Raw genomic sequence first — 22,005 nt, forward strand, 5'->3', positions numbered from 1 at the left:
TCGGAGCAGCAGCGGTACTTTGTAAAAGAAAAAGATCCTAAACACTCAAAATAGTCATCAAAGATGAGAATCTTGGGCCCCGAGAGCCAAATCAATGATGTCTACGAAGTTTAACCAATTTTATGATTTACCCATTTTTTGGGGATATATATTCATATAAAAAGGTCGATCAGATGTTTTATCAGGCTTTTTTTTAGCATTTAGACACCTACGTGTATGGCACAGAGAAGACATACTGGGGGTGCAGGGTTTACCTCCTAAGAAAAGTATGGACCATAATTATATTTTGCTACTAATACCAAACAATGTACATAATCTAATAATTGTTCAATGCTCTTAAAGGGATAGTACCCAAAAATTTTAACTGGTAATTACTTGCTCACCCTCAAGTTGTTCCAAACCTGTATGAGTTTCTTTCTTCTGTTGAACACAAAAGAAGATATTTTGAAGAATTTTGATAGACAGTTGACGGTGCCATTGACTTCCATAGTAAGAAAAAAGAAAATACTATGGAAGTCAAAGGGCCTTATCATACACCTGCTGGCGCAATGCTAGTTTCAGCCTGACGCAGTTATCATTTTCACGTCCAGCAACACGTTGTTTAAAAAGCAAATGCACTCACGCCCATCTGTTTGCCCATGGGCGTGCTGGTCTGAAAACCAGGTGTGTTCAGGCGCATTGTTGGTGTGTTGATATTTTGAGGAACTGAAAACGACCAACAAAAACCTGGTCTAAAGTCAATAGCGCAGTATTCTTTGTGCCCAAAACACACCCATGACTCATTAAGAGACTAGGTACAACCCTTTTGGATCGTTTTTTCCCCTTTGTTAAACGACACTTTTTAAAAAATTATCATGATTTTAATGATAAAAGAATGTAAAAATGCTACGGCGAAAAAACGTTAAATGGTTAACAGAAAGTTTTCCGTACTATATATGGTGAATAACTGTAATAGAATTCCATTTAATGTAATTTTACAGTAAAATACCTTTTTTGGAAGAGAAAAAGAACGTCATTGTGTAATTTACAGTGAAAAATAGTAAATTGACAACTGCGTGACACTTCACATTTGATGTATTTTCATTGAAATAACAGTTTCTTCGTTTTTTTTCTAATCAGTTAAGTACATTAGGGTTTTATGTTACATCTAATGTTGTTAAATTAATGTTTATTGCATTTTTAAATTTTTCATGTGTGTTACCATGATGGTGTTTAGTGTTGACACTGTGCACCTTCTATATATTAGTATTGTGATGAGGTTCATTCATCATGTGACATTTATCACCACTATGATTGGTGGTTGTCAGTATATATCAAAGGTTCATTACAGATATTAGTATTTCAATAGGTTGGTAATTTAACATTATTTCAGTTAATGAAATATGTTTTCTGACTGTAAATTTAACATAAATCTGTAAAACCTAAAATGTTGCAACCATATTTTTTAAGGTAAATTTCTGGCAACCACAGCTGCCAGTTTTTTACAGTGTAGCAAAAGTGGATTTGGACACACCCTAAGTGCACCTGCGCCTTGCTCTTCAGACCATGTGCTCAGATCGTTAAAATAGGGCCCAATGGGTGGCGTCAACTTTCTGGTTACCAACATTCTTTAAATATCATATTTTTTCCTCAACAGAAGAGAGAAACTCATACAGGATTGTAACAACATGAGGATAAGTAAATGATGACAGAATTTTCATTTATGGATGAACTATCCCTTTAATATGCTGATTCATAATGCTAAATGTATGGGGGGAAAGGCGCCACACGTTAACTTGAAACAAAACTGGTTTAGTTAAACGATCGGAGTCATCTCTATGACAAATAATTGTATTTTCTGCATTCTCGTTTTCTGCAGTGTTTTAGCAAAAGTATTCATTTTGCTGCTCACCGTGTTTCTGCTACTGTTGTTAAAATAACTGCATCATCTGCAACTTAATGTGGCATCTTTAGCGGGAGAGAGAAGCAACGAGCGGAAGGGCTTGAATGAACAGCGTTTGGCTCTAAATAAAAATATTAGAGGATGTTGCGCTGAAAGATCATTACCGTAAACAAACCTGCGCACCTGTGGTGTGTAGCGCACCGTTGTTTTGACGCGCTGCTCACTTTAAACTATGGACACGGTAAAATGCCATAATTTTGTCCCACGGTCCGAATGTAATTATTTGAATATACTACAATATATATATATATATATATATATTATTTTTTTTTAATTTAAATTATATTAGGCATTACAACAACTACTACTATAATGTATAAATACACATTTTAAATAAAGCATTTTTTTGTAATATAATTAATATAATTTATTTTATATATAACATAAATGAAAACTTTTTTGCATTAAGGTAAAGAGAATTTGGGATGCAAAATGTGTCATGAAAAATTAATAGTCCTAAAAAAGCTTAATTTCCTTTTAGTGAAATAGAAATAGTTTGTTTTTGAGGTGAATTCATTCTTGACATGTTTTGTGATATTCGCCACTTGCGAATTTCCCCACTCGATCACTATCATTTCACTGGAGTCTTAGGGGCCGTTCAAACAGAACGCGTTTTTGCATTCCACTGCATTTTTCCATTGTGTTTATATGTAAACATGCACTAGAAGGACGTGTTTTGCAGCATTTTGCGCATGACATGGCGATCTATAAAACCCATCTATAGAACTTCCACTGCCCCACGTCTGGCGTTTTTAAACGCAAAAATGCAACAACAAAAATAAATGTGTGAACGGCCCCTCAAGCTTAAGCAAGGACTGATGACATCACAGATGTCAAAGGGCATTCCTGTGCTTTGAAGGATTCAATTTGTAGTCATCCAACCCATTTGTAGTCATTTATTAGGCAGCGCATGCCTGCTGCAAGCGTTTCCATTTTGCTATTGATTTGAATTTCTCTAATCGTCTGCACTGTATATTCCTTCTAAGTTAAGCATCACAAGCTCCCATAAAAACAACAACAATCAGACAAAATGAAAGCACACAGCTCTACCAATTTCCGAAGCATTTAAAAGGTTTTAACAAAGACCTCCGGGTCAACTGCAGCAAACTACAAACTACAGCCCAAAGGGATGCGGGATAAGGAGTTACACAAGGCTACGAGCTTAGACCCCTCACGATTCCGAGCAAGAGACAGGACAAGAAACCACGAAAGCAACACTATTGCACAGTCGCACACTGTTACAACAGCCGTCGATCTAATTCCAACCCTTCCTTCAGCTGCCACTGACGAAACACATCTGAGGAAAAGCAACCTAAACAATGAACAACTTTTTTTTGACGCACCTTGACGTTTGAAACCGATGGACGAAAATGAATTGCTTTGAATATATTCATATATAGATATAGATATTATATATACACAGCAGAGTATTACCGTGATAAAATGTTAGCAGTAAATTAGCTCACCATGCTAATTGAATGAGTTTGATATTCGTTGTTCAAACACATCATGAAACCACCGGACATGTTGACGTACTGTAGCTACCCAAAAATTACGTAGAAACGTAACTTCGTAACTTCTGCTCTAAAAAATTAAAATTAAAAGTTATCAACTGGGAGCTTAAATGTTATTGACCCCTCCAGAATGAACAACTTATTAAAATGAACTATAAAAATGGAATGAAAAACCAACAGGAGTAATATATATCAGTATACACAAGCACACACATAATGTATATACTCAGCTTAAAAAACACAAAGATCAGTGTGAAATCAATTCAAGAGCAAATCGTTGTTTCCTGCTGTTTTTCATCCCCTCGTTCTTACGTTCAACTTTCCGAGCTCTTTCTTCTGTGTCTTCCTTCATTTCCGTGACCGAACTGAATAAAGTTCACCGGTGTAGTTCGGAAAGCATCCCTTCTGGTGCCGACATAGTGAAAGCCGCGTTACTCAGTGGTCAGTGCTTTCTTAGGTTTGGCTCGTTTCTTTATAGGGGGCGGTGTGTCTCTGGTTTGGGCTGGATTCCCACTGTCCACTGGGTCAGAGGGTGTGGTTGGGCTGTTGGGGATGGGGTTGGATGCTGGGGTTCGGGTTTCTGAGGCTGAGGTTACGATCTGGAGAGGAATCGGAGCTGGAGCAGGGGTTAAGCTCTGAGTCTCTGCTGGAAAGGAGGCTGCCACCAGGTGGTGCTCTTTGGGCTTTCGTCCCCTCTTCTTCCCAGGCACTACGTTTTTCATGTCCTTCTGGAAGCCATTGCTCTCTGGCTCTTTTCTCTTGTTGTTGGCCACCTCGTTGGTAGATGCCCGAAACCAGTTCTGTGCACACAGAGCCACATCAAGTTCAAAGAAGAGTCTAAAAGCCTATTGATGGATTTGCATTATTTTCAGCAGCAGAAGGAAACTATTCATCCTTATAAAGCCCTTCTACATACAAATGCACAAGGTGATGATTTGTGCATAATATGAGATTTTTTTACTATAAAGTTATCTTTATGTACTAAAACTGAAACTAAAGATTGATTTAAAAACATATATAGAAATATGTCTGTAATGCCCAAAAGATATATAGTGCCAAAATTGTCAAATGTCTTGGTTATATTAGATGTAAATAATTCTGAAAATGTTCAGATTATTCCTGAAACCAAAACATATATATATATACTGTATATACACACACACACACACACACACACACACACACACACACACACACACACACGCACCAAAATTTATTCAGACACCTTCATCATTTTCTCACATTATCACAAGTTATTGGCTATAGTTTAGAAAATGGTAAAAAATATGACAAAAATTCATCATGATGATGTCAGATAACTTTGATAGAAAGGGATGTAATGGATTACAATCAACCAATCAGCTGTTAAATTTAAGTACACAATTAGATAATACCAATTTAGGTCAACCAATGTCTAAACAATGCTTCATTTTGTTCAGTCTGTGGTGTGTAAGGTCGCATTAGCAATTAAATAAAAAACACTAAAGCAAAACATGCTCAGGTCAAAGTGTCTGAATAATTTTTGATACCAAATTTTTATAAATTTTACTGGTAGTCACTGTATGAACATTTTTATTTTGGGGTATAATATGTCACAGTTTACTTTATTTTGCTATCCTCACTTACATAAATGAACTATAGGTGTCCTTCACCCACTAGTAAAAAATTATATCTGGTGTCTGGTATATATATATATATATATATATATATATATATATATATATATATATATATATATATATATATGTTTTAGTTTCAGTAATTACAGTTAAGTAATCTGCAAAGAAATAATCAGAACATTTCCAGAATTATTTACATAGAATATAACCAACACATTTGAATTGAATTAACTATATATATATATATATATATATATCAGGGCTGTCAAAAGATTAATCGCGATTAATCGCATCCAAAATAAAAATTTGTGTTTACATAATATATGTGTGTGTACTCTGTTAATTATTATTTATATATATAAATACACACACATTCATGTATATATTTAAGAAATATTTGCATGTATATACTGTATATACATTTATATAATCTATAATATATATAAATATAAAAATAATATTTTTTTCTTAAATATATACATGCTTGGTTGTGTATTTATATATAAATAATAATTAACAGAGTACACACACATATATTATGTAAACACAAACTTTTATTTTGGATGTGATTAATCGCGATTAATCTTTTGACAGCCCTAATATATATATATATATATATATATACATTTTATTTAAACCTGAAAATATTATCAAAATAAAAATGACTTTCATTGCTTAAATGGAGGCATTGAAACATCACAGTTGCTGTACTTTTTCTTGTTTTTTTAAAAAATTGCACAGTTTTGTATTGTTTATTCACATTGAACTTGATGTGAAAAGTCCTTAAAGGGTTTGTTCACCCAAAAATGAAAATTCTGTAATTAATTTCTCACCCTCATGTCATTCCAAACCCATAAGACACAAATGAAGATATTTTTGGTGAAAACCCGAGAGCTCATAGACAGCAAAATTAAAGAACACTTTCAAGGCCCAGAAAGGTAGTAAAAACATCATTAAAATAGTCCATGTGACTCCAGTCGTTCAACCTTTATTTTATGAAGCGATGAGAATACTTTTTGTGTGCAAAAAACAAACAACATTATTCCATATATAACATATTCAACAATTTCTTCTCGTCTGTGTCAGTCTTCTACGCTGTTGACGTTGGTCAGATCCTGCGTCAGCCTCACATGCATGCGTTGTGGAGCTCACGTGAACAGCATCGGCCAATGGTAAGCCGGCGTGTTGACGTAGCTCTGACGTAACTCGGAAGCATTGGACTGTATTTCCTACGTCAACAGCGTAGAGGACTGACACAGACGTGAAGAAATTGTTGAATAAAGTCGTTATTTTTGTTTGTTTTTTGCACACAAAAAGTATTCTCGTCGCTTCATAAAATAAAGATTGAACCATTGGAGTCACATGGACTATTTTAATGACGTCTTTACTCCTTTCTGGGCCTTGAAAGTTGCTAAATTGCTGTATATGGAATGGTCAGAGAGCTCTCGGATTTCATCAAAAATATCTTCATTTGTCTTCAAAAATATCTTCATTTCTGAAGATGAACGAAGGTCTTATGGGTTTGGAACGACATGAGGGTGAGGAATTAATGACAGAAATTTCCTTTTTTGGGTGAACTAACCATTTAACGGTTGACATTTTGTTATACTAGAACACTATGAAGGGTAACTGCTCAGATTACTTTGCATTGAACATACAATATGCAGGGCGAGTGAGTGAGTTTTTGGTTTACCTGCGAGTGTGTCTTGCTGATATGATACTTCACGCCGCTCTCAGAGTTAAACTCCTTCTGACAGAGCAAACAAGTGTACTTCCCTACGTCGCCCCCTCCCTGTGTGGAGAACAATAACAGCAGTGACGCTGATACAGTATCAGCAATGTCTGAGACTAAAAGTCTCCACAGTTGTGAAATTGATCTATAAATTTACAACTACGCCAAAGCACGCAGAGGACTTCTTATACCTTGTTACAGCTTGCCAAGTGAGCTTTAAGTCCAGATACACTTGAGTAAATAGCCTCACAGTTCTGTAATGGAAATCAAGAGAAATATGAAGAGAAGAACTGAACAACATAAACAGCAATGTTCGAGATTTCAGCATTTTACAAGAGCTTCAGTTTGTCAAGCAAATCTAAATCTACTGATATCGTTCAGATGCTCATATTGAGGTTGGAATCTTCCATTCAAACACTAGCAGTTATTAAAGTACGTAATTATTAAATGAAAAACAAGGCGGTGTTCTTACGCAATTGGCGCAGCAGATGAATCCTTTTTCCTTCACCTCATTCTTCCAGCTCTCCACAGTTTCAGGGCTGAAGTTGGGGAGGCCTGGTCGTGTGTAGTTTAGCTAAAACAACAGATATAAAACAAAGTGTGTACAGGAAATACTAAATAAGTAGACAAATGTGTATACAAGTAATTACCAAAATGTACAAACACTACTGACTTTTTTTAACTTATTTTTTAAGTATCACAATATTAGCTTTTTGTGGCAACATGTAGCTGTTGCAAATGTTTTCAAAAGCTATGTTTCCAACCAAAGTTGTGAATTTAACGTGCACAAAATTGGAATATCGCATAAAACATTGATTAAACAACATTTGAGATGCTGTGCAATGAAACTGGTCTGCGGGTTACTCCATGCAATCACATCCTCTGATGAGGCAAAGTCACGTGACTTTTTTTGTTGCGCATTGAGGGATTTATTCAGTGAATGTGTTTATGTGTATGTCTTCTTATGAGATAAAAAATGAAGTGCATACATTTTTTATGTGCAATTTTAGAAACTTGCTGTTTCCGTACAGCATTTTTTATGCGATAACCTAACAACAGCTTATTTTACTGATAAAATAAATATAAAATAATTATTTCAATTTAAGTTTAAAGGTCCCATGGCATGAAATTTTCATTTTATGAAGTATTTCAACATTAATATGAGTTCCCCTAGCCTGAATATTGTCCCCAAGTGGATAGAAATGTTGATCGGTGTAAAACCGAGTTCTGGCTGTCTTTCTCTGCCTTTGAGAAAATGACAGGCCAGACGAGCCAATCCTGAAGTCTCCTGGTTTGACGTCCAAGCAGGAGCGGTTACCTCCCTTTCCTCCGCCCAGAGAATCTGGCACACCCATGCAAACGCTCGAGAGATCATGGGTTGTGAACGAGTGAACGCTGGCAGTTTCTCAGTGTTTGGATGTACAAATGAAAACAGAAGTCTTTTTTCAGTTCCTTCTGATCTGTGATCAGTGATTTCTTATGTGTAGCTTATTATTTATTATTCGTGCACACACTGCGGCTTCTCTCTCTCCCGACAGAACGGTGTTTTCTATCTTGTGAGTCAGTGTTTTTGTACGTCCTCGTGGCGTCTATCTGTTCTTAAATGTGCATACAGTCGGGAGTTTCTGCTTAACATCGGCAGAGCCACAACTTTTAGAAATAAACCTCACGCACGCCGAAGCTCGGCCTTCAACATCCCCGACCCCCAGTACTGCATCTGGCCCACAGCGGAGGCACCAAACGCAGCGTGAGATTAAGCTGAAGGAGGGTAAGCGTGAGGGTATCCGGCTAGGCTAGCCAGCCAGCCTAGCCAGCCTAGCCCCACAATAAACTGGATTACATTCGATTACTGCTGTTGTCTTTGTTTGCGCTGTGTAAGTTACTCAATGCGCGTCATTGACGCTTTTCATATGATTGGAACATATCTAGAAATAATGCTTTAATCAAACTTACTAACTCGTTCATCTCGCTGTAATGGTACATTGCATGTGTTACAAAGTTGGTAGAATAATGATGAAGACGGGGTCGGCGTGACTGGGACTCGTGTTTATTCAGAACTCTCAGATACAAACACAATAAACTCGCGCTGACTGACAGCGCTCTCATAACTCAGTAGTTACTATAAATAACTTTGTTAGCAATCGCTCCGTCTCCGTGATGTCCGGTTCGCGAACGAATCATTCTTTTGAATCGGTTCTTTTTAGTGAACCGAACCAGTTCACCAAATCGGACTGAATCGTTCTAAACGGTTCGCGTCTCGAGTCAGCACTGATCCATAATTTACTAAAGTTACTAACTTTCTGACATGAGTGACAGTCCCTCCGACTAGAAATAAACTTATAACCTGAAGTATATTTTTGTAACTACAACAGTTCACCCTGAACTGAGACATGCTGAGAGAACTGATGAGAAGTGAACTCAGGTCCATCCGTCTCTCTGGCAGCAGCTCGTGCGTCGTAGACCTCGTTAAACCACGCCCCCTCCGCTCATATTAAATGCAAAGATGTCAGCCAATCACAACAGTGGGCGTTTTTACTGAAGTCTCACAGCAGACACGCCTCTTGAAGCAGGGCATTCAGCCACAGGGCAAACAGCAGTATAGACAAAATGCCTTTTATTTCTAAATTATGACATTTTATGATGTAAAAATCATACTAACAATATAAGTACACCCCAGGAAACACTATAAAATAATAGAAAAATGCCATGCCATGGGACCTTTAATACTACTGTTTATCACTATATATTTTCATAAAGTTTTCAATGAAATATAAATGCAAACATTATATATATATATATATATATTAGGGATGCCACAATTCTCAATATAATATTGAACCGTTCGGTACGGCATCCACGGTTCAATACGCGCTTGTGAATTGCGTTTTTTCGGTTTTGCATTGAATTAATAATTTTTCTGCAAAATCTATAATTTGCCTCCATCCCAATATTGAACAACGCGACATACATTCACATCACACGTTAGTGGTAGAGTTATACTCACGGAACACTATAGTTATTCACAATCACGAACGTTCATTATTTGCATGCGTTTTAAAGCCTTGCCGGTTCATTCGCGTGCCCGGTTTTAACATGCGCTTTTCCGAGCGCGTGCACTAAACGCCTGTCAAACATGTGATTACTGAACTAAGTAGTCGTCTAACTGCGCTAATACTGTCAAATACACACAAGGTTAACATAAACACAGTTGGATATGTCTAAAGTGAAAGTAAAATCGCGTGTGTCTATTAGATGCACGGAGGTCTTACATTGACAGCAGCGCAACCTAGTGAACACGCTGTCCTTAAAGGGACAGTTCACCTCTAAAATTATGTCATTATTTACTCCAATGTTCCAAAACCTGTATTAATTTATCAATGACAGAATTTTCATTTTTGAACGAACTATCCCTTTAATGTTAATACAACAACAAAAGACAAAGAGAAAATCACTCACTGCTCTTGACTGAAAAACTAATACAGTAATAAGAATCAGTGTATATTTTATAGTGAAGTCTATGTAGTGTATTATTTTTACATTTATTCATTCAATTTCATACTTAAATGCTGCTGTACAGCTCTGAGCTGCCAGTGGAAATCTTTATATATATTTATTTTATATTATACATACTAGGAATGTGTACAAGGTTTTTTTTTTTAAAGTAAGAATAGAATAGCAAAAAACCGAACCGAACCGAAAACCGTGGTTAAAAACCGAGGTATGTATTGAACCGTGGACTAACTGTATTGTTGCATCTATATATATATATATATATATATATTACATTCTTAAATATTAAAAATAAAAGGACTCCTTTCTGGAGAAGTGTCCATGCAAATTGTGAATCCGCGTTACTGGCTTTTAAGGGGAATGGGGGATGAGACTCTAACTGGTTTATTGCACGTTACGCCCAAAACACATCCATGACTAGGGACAATTTTTAGTCCACCCTGGCGGGCCGACCATTGTCGTTAAACTGAAAAAAATGGACACGCCCTGAGTGCACCTGCGCCATGCACTTCAGACCATGTGCTCAGATCAGTAAAATAGAGCCCATAGTGTATCAGTTCAAAGTAGCTTCAACACAGCCGTACCCTTTTGATGTCCGGTACGAGGTCGTCTTTGATGCGGCGTTTGTTGCCCCAGTCTTTGGCCAGCTCGTCCTCGGCGATCTCCTGCAGGTGGAATACTGCCACCTGAGCCGAGCGCCGTCGCACCCTGCCGCTGGGCGTCCTCTCCAAATCCAGCAGATCCTCCACCTCTGTTTTCTCCTCCTTCCTCTCCTCCATCTTCTCCACCTGCTCGTCTACTCTCTCCTTTGCCTTCACTCTGGCCTTTTTCAGCTCAGGCTCTTCCTCCTCCTCCTCTTCTTCCTCCTCCTCCTCCTCATCCTCCAGCACATCCTCCTCATCTTTGCTGTCTTCCTGTTTCCAGTCCTCAGATGTGAGCTAAATGGGGGAGGCACAAAATAAAATAAAATTGTGAGATAAAGAATTCTGCCTTTAATGTGTATAACAGATATGAATTACTGATCAATAGCATCACACTGGTTGTGACATTTTCCATTTGATGTCACATTAGGACTATGAAGTGAAGCCTGTCTGTGTAATCTCACCGAGTGAGTGGACAGGGCGGTGACAGGGTGCTCAGTGCGCAGGTGGTAGTCACGGCCAGCTTTGGAGCGATACGTCTTACCACAGTGCTGGCACAGGAAGACAGGCTTCTGTGTATTTGGCAACTCTCTGCCACAGCGTTTCTGATGATACTGATAACCCATCAGACTGGAGAAATGAGCTGAACAGCCCTGTTTGACAGAGAATCAAACACACTTCATTAATTCACTCATTGATCTGTGGGTTGACAGTCTGGGTACAGCATTCCCTTGAAGGGCTTGTTTGTTAATACAAACAGCATGAATGTACTTAGTGATAAATAAGCTATTTTTCAATAAATTTCCACATATTCTCCCCTCCTCTCTATATTTTTCTTCTCATCTCTTTATCCACAAATTTTGCCCTGCTGAAAAGACTAAATTACAATGAATTTCCATGCTGGTTTACACTGGTCTAGCTGGTGTACCAATACATCCACACTTATTGACAGACAGACAGACAAGCAGATAGATAGATAGATGGATAGATGGATAGATGGATAGATGGATAGATGGATAGATGGATGGATAGATGGATAGATAGATAGATAGATAGATAGATAGATAGATAGATAGATAGATAGATAGATAGATAGATAGATAGATAGATAGATAGATAGATAGATAGATAGATAGATAGATAGACAGGCAGACAAAGAAAAGCAGATGGATGGACAGACAGATGGGCAGACAGACAGATGGGCAGAAAGACAGACGGATGGACGGACAGACAGATGGATGGACAGACAGGCAGATGGATGGACAGACAGGCAGATAGGCAGACGAATGGACACACAGACAGACAAATGGATAGGCAGAGAGGTGGATGGATGGACAGACAGATAGACAGGCAGACGGACGGACAGACAGACAAAGAAAAGCAGATGGACAGACAGACAGATGGGCAGAAAGACAAAGAAAGAAAAGCAGTTGGATGGACAGATAGACAGACAGATGGGTGGAAAGACAGACAGACAAGCAGGTAAACAGACAGACAGATAGACAGACAATGAAAAGCAGACGGATGGAAAGATATACGGACAGATGGGCAGACAGATGGATGGACAGACAGACAAACAGGCAGACAGATGGACAGACAGACAAACAGGCAGACAGAAGGACAGACAGACAGATGGGCAGACAGACAGATGGATGGACAGACAGATAAACAGGCAGACGGATGGACAGACAGACAAACAGGCAGACAGATAGACAGACGGACAGACAGACAGATGGATGGACAGACAAACAGGCAGACAGATGGACAGACAGACAGATGGACAGACAGACAAAAGGCGCGGGTTGTGAGCGCGTTGTTTGTGTTTGAGCTCCGTCAAATTGATTCATAATCCTTGATTTTCTTCTTAATACTCGCTTACAAACGAATACTTTCTATTATTTACAGCGTGTGAACATTTCTCCGATACGATTCTCTATAAAAAACAATCGGATTGCTTTGATATCGCTACTTATATCCGAACTTCCGCTACTAGCCGTAGCCCGCTAGCCTTGCACGTGTGGTAACTTGTTTAACGTTACACCCGGTAAACACTGATAGCTACAATTCGCCATCGTAGCACTTCTGCTACAATGGCGAATAACTCGGATGTGTGTCTAATGTTACCTTTGAGTGCAGGTGAGGACACGTTCGAGCTGCATTCGGTGCAGTTGGAGTTGGAGTCGTTGGAGACGCAGATTCGCGGCCTTCTAGACAGACAAGCTGTGCTGAGAGAGCGGCGAACGGCGCTTGAAACATCACGCGCCGATGCGCACAAGTCAGTGGATACTAACATTTTGACTCCGACCTCGTCTACTCCGTGTGTTTCTCTGCACAGGACCCAAGCACCCAGGACGCGATCATCATCCCTGGTTTCGTTCACACCGGCACCGACACAGCACCATGGACCCTGGGTATTTCCACACCGGAAGACGCGAGCCCGGACCAGAGCGAGGACCTCTCCGCCCCTCCCGGTCTTCGAGATCTCCACCCAGAACCGCTTCGCGAGACGGAAAGCGACGCTGTGGTCATCGGTACTTCCATCGTCCGGCATGTCCACGCTACCTCAGGTAAAGGCAAGGTTATCACTCACTGCTTTCCTGGTGCTCGTGTTCTCGATGTCGCTGCGCAGGTTCCCGAGATCCTGAACGGTGACGAGCGCATCGGAGCTGTCGTGCTGCACACGGGAACGAACGACACCAGGCTGCGACAGACGGAGGTTCTGAAGAGGGACTACAGGAGCCTGATCGAGACGGTGCGCAGAACATCGCCTGAAGCAACGATCGTCGTTTCTGGACCGCTTCCCACGTACCGACTAGGACATGAAAAGTTCAGTAGATTATTTGCTCTAAATGAATGGTTAATGTCATGGTGTAATGAACAGAAGCTGCTCTTTGTAAATAATTGGAATCTGTTTTGGGAGCGACCTAGGCTCTTCCGTCCTGATGGCCTTCACCCCAGCAGAATCGGAGCGGCTCTTCTGTCGGACAACATCTCCAGAGCGCTGCACACCATCATATGACTAGTAAGTCAAAGTCCAAATCACAGTATTTGCTGTCCTAACTTAATTGACATAAGTACCAATGTAGAACATTATACAGAAACTGTGTCTATTCCTCGTTTAGTGAGGTCAAACATTAAATCTACTGTAGGATCTAGGAAAAATCTAATTGTGATTAAACCAGAAAATCGCAATATTAGTGAACAAAAACAATTTCTAAAACTAGGTCTTCTAAACATCGCTCACACCTAAGGCGATAATTGTAAATGAAATGGTCACAGATAATAGTTTCGATGTACTTTGCCTTACTGAAACCTGGCTTAAGCCAAATGATTATTTCGGTCTTAATGAGTCTACTCCACCAGGATACTGTTATAAGCATGAGCCCCGTCTGATTGGTCGTGGCGGGGGTGTTGCAACAATCTATAGAGATATTCTTAATGTTACCCAGAAAACAGGTCACAGGTTTAATTCGTTTGAAGTACTAGTGCTAAATGTTACGCTCTTAGATGTAAGAAATCCGTATTATCTCTAGCCCTGGCTACTGTATATAGACCTCCAGGGCCCTATGCTGATTTCCTAAAAGAGTTTGCAGACTTTCTCTCAGATCTATTGGTCAACGTCGATAAAGCATTAATTGTTGGAGATTTTAACATACACGTAGATAACACAAATGATGCGTTAGGGGCTGCGTTTACAGATCTATTAAATTCCTTTGGGGTCAAGCAAAACGTCACTGGTCCCACTCATCGTCTTAATCACACACTAGATTTAATTATATCACATGGAACGAACCCAACCGATATAGATATTATACCGCAAAGTGATGATGTCACTGACCATTACATGGTAACTTGCATACTGCGTACTGCTGAAATCTGTCATGTTGCGCCACGTTATCGCCCAGGCAGAACAATCATTCCAACCACTATAGATAGATTCTCAAATAGCTTACCTGATCTGTCTCAGCTGCTCAGTGAACCCAAACAAACAGATGAACTAGAGGAAATGGCTAGCAGTATGAGCACGATTTTCTCTAGTACATTAGAAATTGTAGCACCAATTAGATTAAAAAAGGTTAGAGAGAAAACTAAAGCACCATGGTACAACAGTGCTACATATGTTATCAAGAGAGAAACTCGTAACTTAGAGCGTAAATGGAAACAAACTAATTTAGAGGTCTTTAGAATCGCGTGGAAAGATAGTATGTCACGTTATAAAAAGGCCCTAAAAGCAGCCAGGGCTGAGCATCTCCGCAAACTAATAGAAAATAACCAAAATAATCCAAGGTTTTTATTTAACACTGTGGCTAGACTAACAAATAAACAAGCATCGCCTGAACAAAATATTCCGTTACAGTTTAGTAGTAATGATTTTAAGAACTTCTTCGCTGACAAAATAGAAAGCATCAGAAACAAAATTGTAAATGTACAATCATTAATGATGTCTTATGATTCAACCGCAATTATCGCCCCTCAAGAACTACTACACCGCTTTACAACTATAGGACAGGAAGAGCTAAATAAACTTATCATTGCATCTAAACCAACAACATGTTTATTAGATCCAATACCCACTAAACTACTGAAAGAGTTGTTACCTGTAGTGGAAGAGCCTCTTCTCAATATTATTAACTCATCTTTATCTTTAGGTCATGTTCCAAGAATATTCAAGTTGGCAGTCATAAAACCTCTCATTAAGAAGCCACAATTAGATCATAATAACCTAGCAAATTACAGACCAATTTCAAATCTTCCATTCATGTCTAAAATACTAGAAAAAGTTGTGTCCGCTCAATTGTGCTCTTTCTTGCAAGAAAATGATATCTATGAAAAATTTCAATCAGGATTCAGGCCGCATCACAGCACAGAAACCGCGCTCGTTAAAATCACAAATGATTTACTTCTAGCTTCTGACCAAGGCTGTATCTCAATACTAGTTCTACTCGATCTTAGTGCTGCGTTCGATACTATAGATCATAAAATACTATTAGATCGACTTCAAAATTACACTGGTGTTCAGGGACAGGCATTAAACTGGTTTAGATCGTATTTATCAGACCGCTACCATTTTGTCTGTCTAAATGGGGAAAAATCAAAAGATAACATCAGTAGACTATGGGGTGCCGCAAGGATCCGTGCTAGGCCCTCTGCTATTCTCTATATATATGTTGCCACTTGGTAATATTATAAGAAAACATGGAATTAATTTCCACTGTTATGCTGATGACACTCAATTATATATTTCATCACGACCAGATGAAAACGCAAAATTATCTAAACTGACAGCGTGTGTTGATGATATTAAACACTGGATGACGTGTAATTTTCTGCTATTGAATTCAGATAAAATGGAGGTATTACTTATTGGTCCAAAAAACTGCCCACAAAACCTCTCACAATACAACTTTAACTTGGAAGGATATCCTGTCACTTTATCCACTACAGTAAAAGACCTGGGTGTTATATTAGACCGCAACTTGTCTTTCGAAAATCATATTTCATATGTTACAAGAACGGCATTTTTCCACCTTAGAAACATTGCTAAGCTACGTAACATGCTATCTATCTCTGATGCAGAAAAGTTAGTTCATGCATTCATGACCTCGAGATTAGATTACTGTAATGCTTTATTAGCTGGTTGTCCTACATCCTCAATAAACAAACTACAGTTAGTCCAAAACGCAGCTGCTAGAGTTCTTACTAGGTCAAGAAAATATGATCATATAACACCAATTTTATCATCTCTACACTGGTTACCTATTAAGTTCCGTATCAATTACAAAGTATTGCTACTGACCTATAAAGCCCTAAATGGTTTAGCTCCAGTGTATTTAACGGATCTTTTATCGCCCTACAATCCATCGCGCTCTTTAAGATCACTCAACTCGAGGCTTCTGGTCATTCCTAGGATATCTAAGTCCACTAAAGGAGGGAGGGCATTTTCACATTTAGCTCCTAAACTCTGGAATAGTCTTCCTGATATTGTTCGAGGTTCAGACTCGCTGTCCCAGTTTAAAACTAGATTAAAGACGCATCTCTTTAACCAAGCATTCACATTATAAATACGTTTTATACTACAGTTAAATCGCACCAACAGCATTAATATTCTGAACAGCAGCTATGCTAATTATTTCCCATCTGCTTTTCTGTTGTTTTCTCGGGACACTAGTCCCGAGGTAACTAGTTTGTCAGCTCCAGTTTGTATCCAGCCTCTCATGGAGACTTCAGATGCCCCAACACCTGTGATGAGACGACTCGACGCCTGTGAAGAGACGACTCAACGCCAGCGTTGTTATGGCCTAAAATAATACATGATTGATTAACTTATCCTAACATTTTTCTTTAACATTCTCTTTCTAACATTTTTCAATGTACATTTATGAAATGCACTTTCTGTGAAGCTGCTTTGAAACAATGTGTATTGTGAAAAGCGCTATACAAATAAATTTGAATTGAATTGAATTGAACAAACAGGCAGACAGATGGACAGACAGATGGACAGACAGACAGATGGGCAGACAGACAGATGGATGGACAGACAGATAAACAGGCAGACAGATGGACAGACGGACAGACAGACAGATGGATGGACAGACAAACAGGCAGACGGATGGACAGACAGAATGATGGGCAGACAGATGGATGGACAGACAAACAGGCAGACGGATGGACAGACAGACAGATGGATGGACAGACAGACAAACAGGCAGACAGATGGACAGACAGATAGACAGGCAGACGGATGGACAGACAGACGGATAGGCAGACAGACAGATGGACGGACAGACAGACAGACAGACAGACAGACAGGTAAATAGGCAAACAGAAAGACAGATAGGCATTACAGAGAAAGTGAGAGACAGAAATTAGGACATATTGAGAACAGACAGTGCCGTCTAGGGAGACAGACAGGCGGCAGCCACCAGTGACAGAATTCCTACCTCGTTGGGACATTTGATTCTGCCCATCTGTTTGAGGACGCGGCGTAGCCTCTCTCTCTCCTCCTGCTCCTCCCCAGACACATTTTCACTTGCAGAGGGCTTACAAATGGGAAACAAATACAATGCAACACATTAGTGTCTCTCCAGAAACTCTTCCTCAACTCTTTACAACAATGTGCTTTCAATAACTGCTTTCTGAAAGCCAGATGCCCTGCGCTCTTCAAACCTTTATAGAAAGGCCATTACTCAAGGCGTGTTAACGACAATTGTCAGACTTCACTGCACTTTACACAACACTGTATTTGGTCTGTTGACCAAACATCAGCAGAGGAAATGAGACATAAGAGGCATCTAAACAGGACACTAGACACCTCAACAGAACACCTGAAGGTGAACAAATACTAAGCCTAAAATGCAAAAAAAAGCTAATACACAGAGGCACACAAAACAGAGAGCTGATAATGAGGAGGCCCAGACGATGTGTGACAGAGATGCTCTGCATCCTGCATCATCTGACTATATCAGCCAGCAGCTCTCGCCTGGTTTCTCACTCAATCTAAGCAGGGTTGAGCCTGATCAGTACCCGGATGATGCCGGGAACACACAGCACGTTTTCAGTCATCCCTATTTTTCTCACACTACTCAACTGTCTGAGGTACCATTTAGTTGCTAATGTGTTCACATTACACAACGTATTGGCGACAGGGGGTCACACATTACACAATAGGATATAGTCTACAAACTATATTGCCAAAAGTTTTGGGACGCCTCCCTTTACATGCACATGAACTTTAATGACATCCTATTCTTTATTTGAAGGGTTTAATATGGAGTTGGCCCACCCTTTGCATTCTATAACAGCTTCAACTCTTCTGGGAAGGCTTTCCACAAGGTTTAGGAGTGTGTTTATGGGCCCATCGACCATTCTTATAGAAGCGCATTTGTGAGGTCAGGCACTGCTGTTGGACGAAAAGGCCTGGCTCTCAGTCTCCGCTCTAATTCATCCCAAAGGTGTTCTTTTGGGTTGAGGTCAGGACTCTTTGCAGGCCAGTCAAGTTCCTCCTCACCAAACTCCCTCACCCATGCCTTTATGGACCTTGCTTTGTGCACTGGTGTGCAGTCATGTTGGAAAAGAAGAGGCCATCCCCAAACTGTTCCCACAAAGTTGGGAGCATGAAATTGTCCAAAATGTCTTGGTATGCTGAAGCATTTAGAGTTCCTTTCACTGGAACTGTATGTTCTTCAACACTAGTTGTTGAGGGGACAAATAAATATGATTTCAATTTACATCTTAATTCTATGTGTTTAAAAAAAAAAAAAAATTAATTAATAATTGAGTTTGCTTATTTTAATATATTAACAATAAAGCTCAAAGGTACTAGTCATTGTGATTGGTAGAGACTCTATTGCCAGACACACGGCATGATTTTAGTCCCAATTTTCATTCATTGACCGTTTTGTGGAAATCGCTGACAAATGCCTGAAATCGGAGGCAAATCAGTGCTCATTCACATGAGTTCATTGTGCCAAGTGTAATGTTTGGTGGAGGGGGGGTTGTGGTGTGGGGTTGTTTTTCAGGGGTTGGGCTTGGCTCCTTGGTTCTTGAAACTTCTGGAATCACTAAATTAATCATGGTTGATTAATACATCAATACTCACAGTTTCGCTTAATAATAATAATTAAAAAAAAAACAAGCAGCTTTATGATAATTACAGAATTACTGAAAATTATGACCTTTGAAAGTTTTTTGTACGATGGAAGATCCATTAATACAACTAATTTCGATCCACAAACAGTTTTGTACAGTATATTTAAAAAGTTGTCAAGAGATTAGGGTAGTTATGCCATCTGAAGGAAGAACAAATATTATAATATTTATAATATGTTTAGTTAGTCCCAAAAAAGTGAAGTTGAAATGAAAATTTTTGGTTTCTGTTTCGTTTTGTTTTCCAGGACAAGTGTGTCCAGAAGTTTCACTTTTGTCCAAAAATGCTCATTTTGATGCATCGCTATCTTTAGACAACCTGGCCCAAAATCGCTTCACACGCTTGACGTTCTCTTCCTGTCTGAGTGGGCGGTTCTTGGCTGGAATGATCTGTAATGTGGTCCAGACCTTATGCTGATTCTCAAATGTTTGGCTCAGTCAGACTACTCAGCACCTGGCTCAAATAACAAAATCACAGACCGAAATGCACATCCTCATTAATGTTTCATACTGTTTCTGAGACATTTGGTTGTGCATAATTTAACACATTTCTTTGGAAATATTGTTTGCAGCTAATGCTTGAGCTTGGCAGATGGAGCTTACATCCTCATGGCCCTCTTTAACCAGTTTTTCTCTCTCATGTTTTTACACTAAACCTCACAAGGGTCACAAGGGACGGCATCATCATTACGGGATCTGCCGTTCCTATTTAGATGTTGGCGAATTCGACTGGAATAAACAGATGAACTTTACTCATAAGGCAGATTACAATTATTTGCTGTGAAGCAAAGATTACTGGCAGGAACGGTGTTAATAGCTTAGGAATGCTGAGGACATTATTACAGTAGAGAAATAAGCCTGGGGAATAGGAGACAATCATTGCATTTGAAATGCTGCAAGAAGACGTGAGCTAGACCTTTTCCCATATGTGCAGTAAATGGTTAGAGCCTAATGGATGCTTTAGGTTTTAAAGTGATGCTGGAGTATAGAGGTGGTGTCAGATATAGTAGTAGAGATTAGAGGCCGATGTGGACGTAGGGCAGCCACTGGTCTCTGTAGTGGTCACTGAATGTATTATTAAACACTGCTCCGCTGCACATACTGTACACACACAGCTCCACTAGTTCATTAAAAGGATTGAAATATGTCTACCACTGTTGGTTCGCATTAAAAGCACATTTCATATAGGCTATATTATACTATAGTTTCAGCATGTAATTTTTTTTTCAACCAGGTAAAAGTGCCTTTTTACTTTGAACATAAAACATCTTGATGCTAACTCTTTCTCTTTTTTTTTGATAATTTTTTTTCCACAAAGATTTCATGGCCCCCAAATATTTTGTTGTATGAATATTTGAACACGCAATATATCAAAAGAAAGAACAGATCCTCCGCACAAAATGTTATTCTTTTTTTATCAACACTTGAATGTTTCATAAAAAAAGCTATATTTTGTCATAAAAAAAATCCTCTTTTGTCAAAGACTACATCTGGATCAGATTCAGAACGATGACCAAAACACAGATGGAGTAAATCGAGTCCATGTCCTTGTCCTGGGTCGACATTTTTGTTCAGTAATATTAGGCAGTTTGAATATGATTACATAAGATATCGCTTGTTTCTGCTTCTACTTCGCACATGTTTTGATCTGGAGATTCAGTACTCTTTCAGAAGATGTGTCATTGCGTCCCCCCCCCCCCACACACCGTATATATCAGTGAAAACACGGAAAGCCGGAAATTTCTCTGGAGAACGAATTAAAAGTGCAATTTTAACGGATAAATAACAGTATTTCGAATCAATTTTGACATCTTGGAGTTGAGATGTACTATAGATCCGTAGCTGAATTCTTATAAAAAAAGATGAAGTAAACATTTGTTCTGGCACTGTCGCTCACCTTAGTGTGGTCAGCCATGCAGTGGTAATCGAGTCCAGCTTTGGATCGGAACTGTTTCTGACACTGCTGACATTTGAGAGCGTCCCGCAGCTATAAGAAAAAAAAGACCACAGTTTATGAAGTCAACATCAAATATCATGAAATCATGGGTTCTTAATGTGACATTTATATTTCATATTCACAATTACAATGATACATACTTGACTTATTAATGTAAAATAAATGGTGCACATTATAGTGGTATTTGTGCTGTATATTGTGAACTGTGAAAGTCATTTGTAGGATTTTGTAGGTTTATTTACCAGAAAAGTATAAAAATATTCCCAACCAGCCCCACACAACAACTAGTTGACATTTTTTGATTGATTTTTTTGGTTATACTAATGGAACAGAAATTACACACTTGACCTTTTATAATCAGCTTATATTTAAACAAGATTAAGGTCAACGCGTTAATGCATGCAATTCATTTTTTCAGTTTAACGTGTTAAAAATATTTCATGC

General features: G+C 38.9%; 1 protein-coding gene across 1 annotated transcript in view; it reads right to left on the bottom strand.

Annotated features, from left to right (window-relative positions):
* Positions 1-2,823: 2,823 nt before the first annotated feature.
* The window catches only part of znf512b (zinc finger protein 512B), an 81,365-nt gene continuing 62,183 nt past the window's right edge, over positions 2,824-22,005 (bottom strand). The window contains exons 10-17 of the mRNA XM_079801887.1: positions 21,502-21,591; positions 17,900-17,998; positions 11,423-11,611; positions 10,902-11,255; positions 7,280-7,381; positions 6,999-7,061; positions 6,769-6,867; positions 2,824-4,256 (exon numbers count right to left, since the gene is read on the bottom strand). Of these exons, the coding sequence (XP_079658013.1) occupies positions 3,888-4,256; positions 6,769-6,867; positions 6,999-7,061; positions 7,280-7,381; positions 10,902-11,255; positions 11,423-11,611; positions 17,900-17,998; positions 21,502-21,591 (1,365 nt within the window). The 3' untranslated portion in view covers positions 2,824-3,887. The remainder of the gene's footprint in view (positions 4,257-6,768; positions 6,868-6,998; positions 7,062-7,279; positions 7,382-10,901; positions 11,256-11,422; positions 11,612-17,899; positions 17,999-21,501; positions 21,592-22,005) is intronic.

The sequence above is a fragment of the Gobio gobio genome (assembly GCF_949357685.1).
Source record: "Gobio gobio genome assembly, chromosome: 21".
In the NCBI taxonomy this organism is placed as follows: domain Eukaryota; kingdom Metazoa; phylum Chordata; class Actinopteri; order Cypriniformes; family Gobionidae; genus Gobio; species Gobio gobio.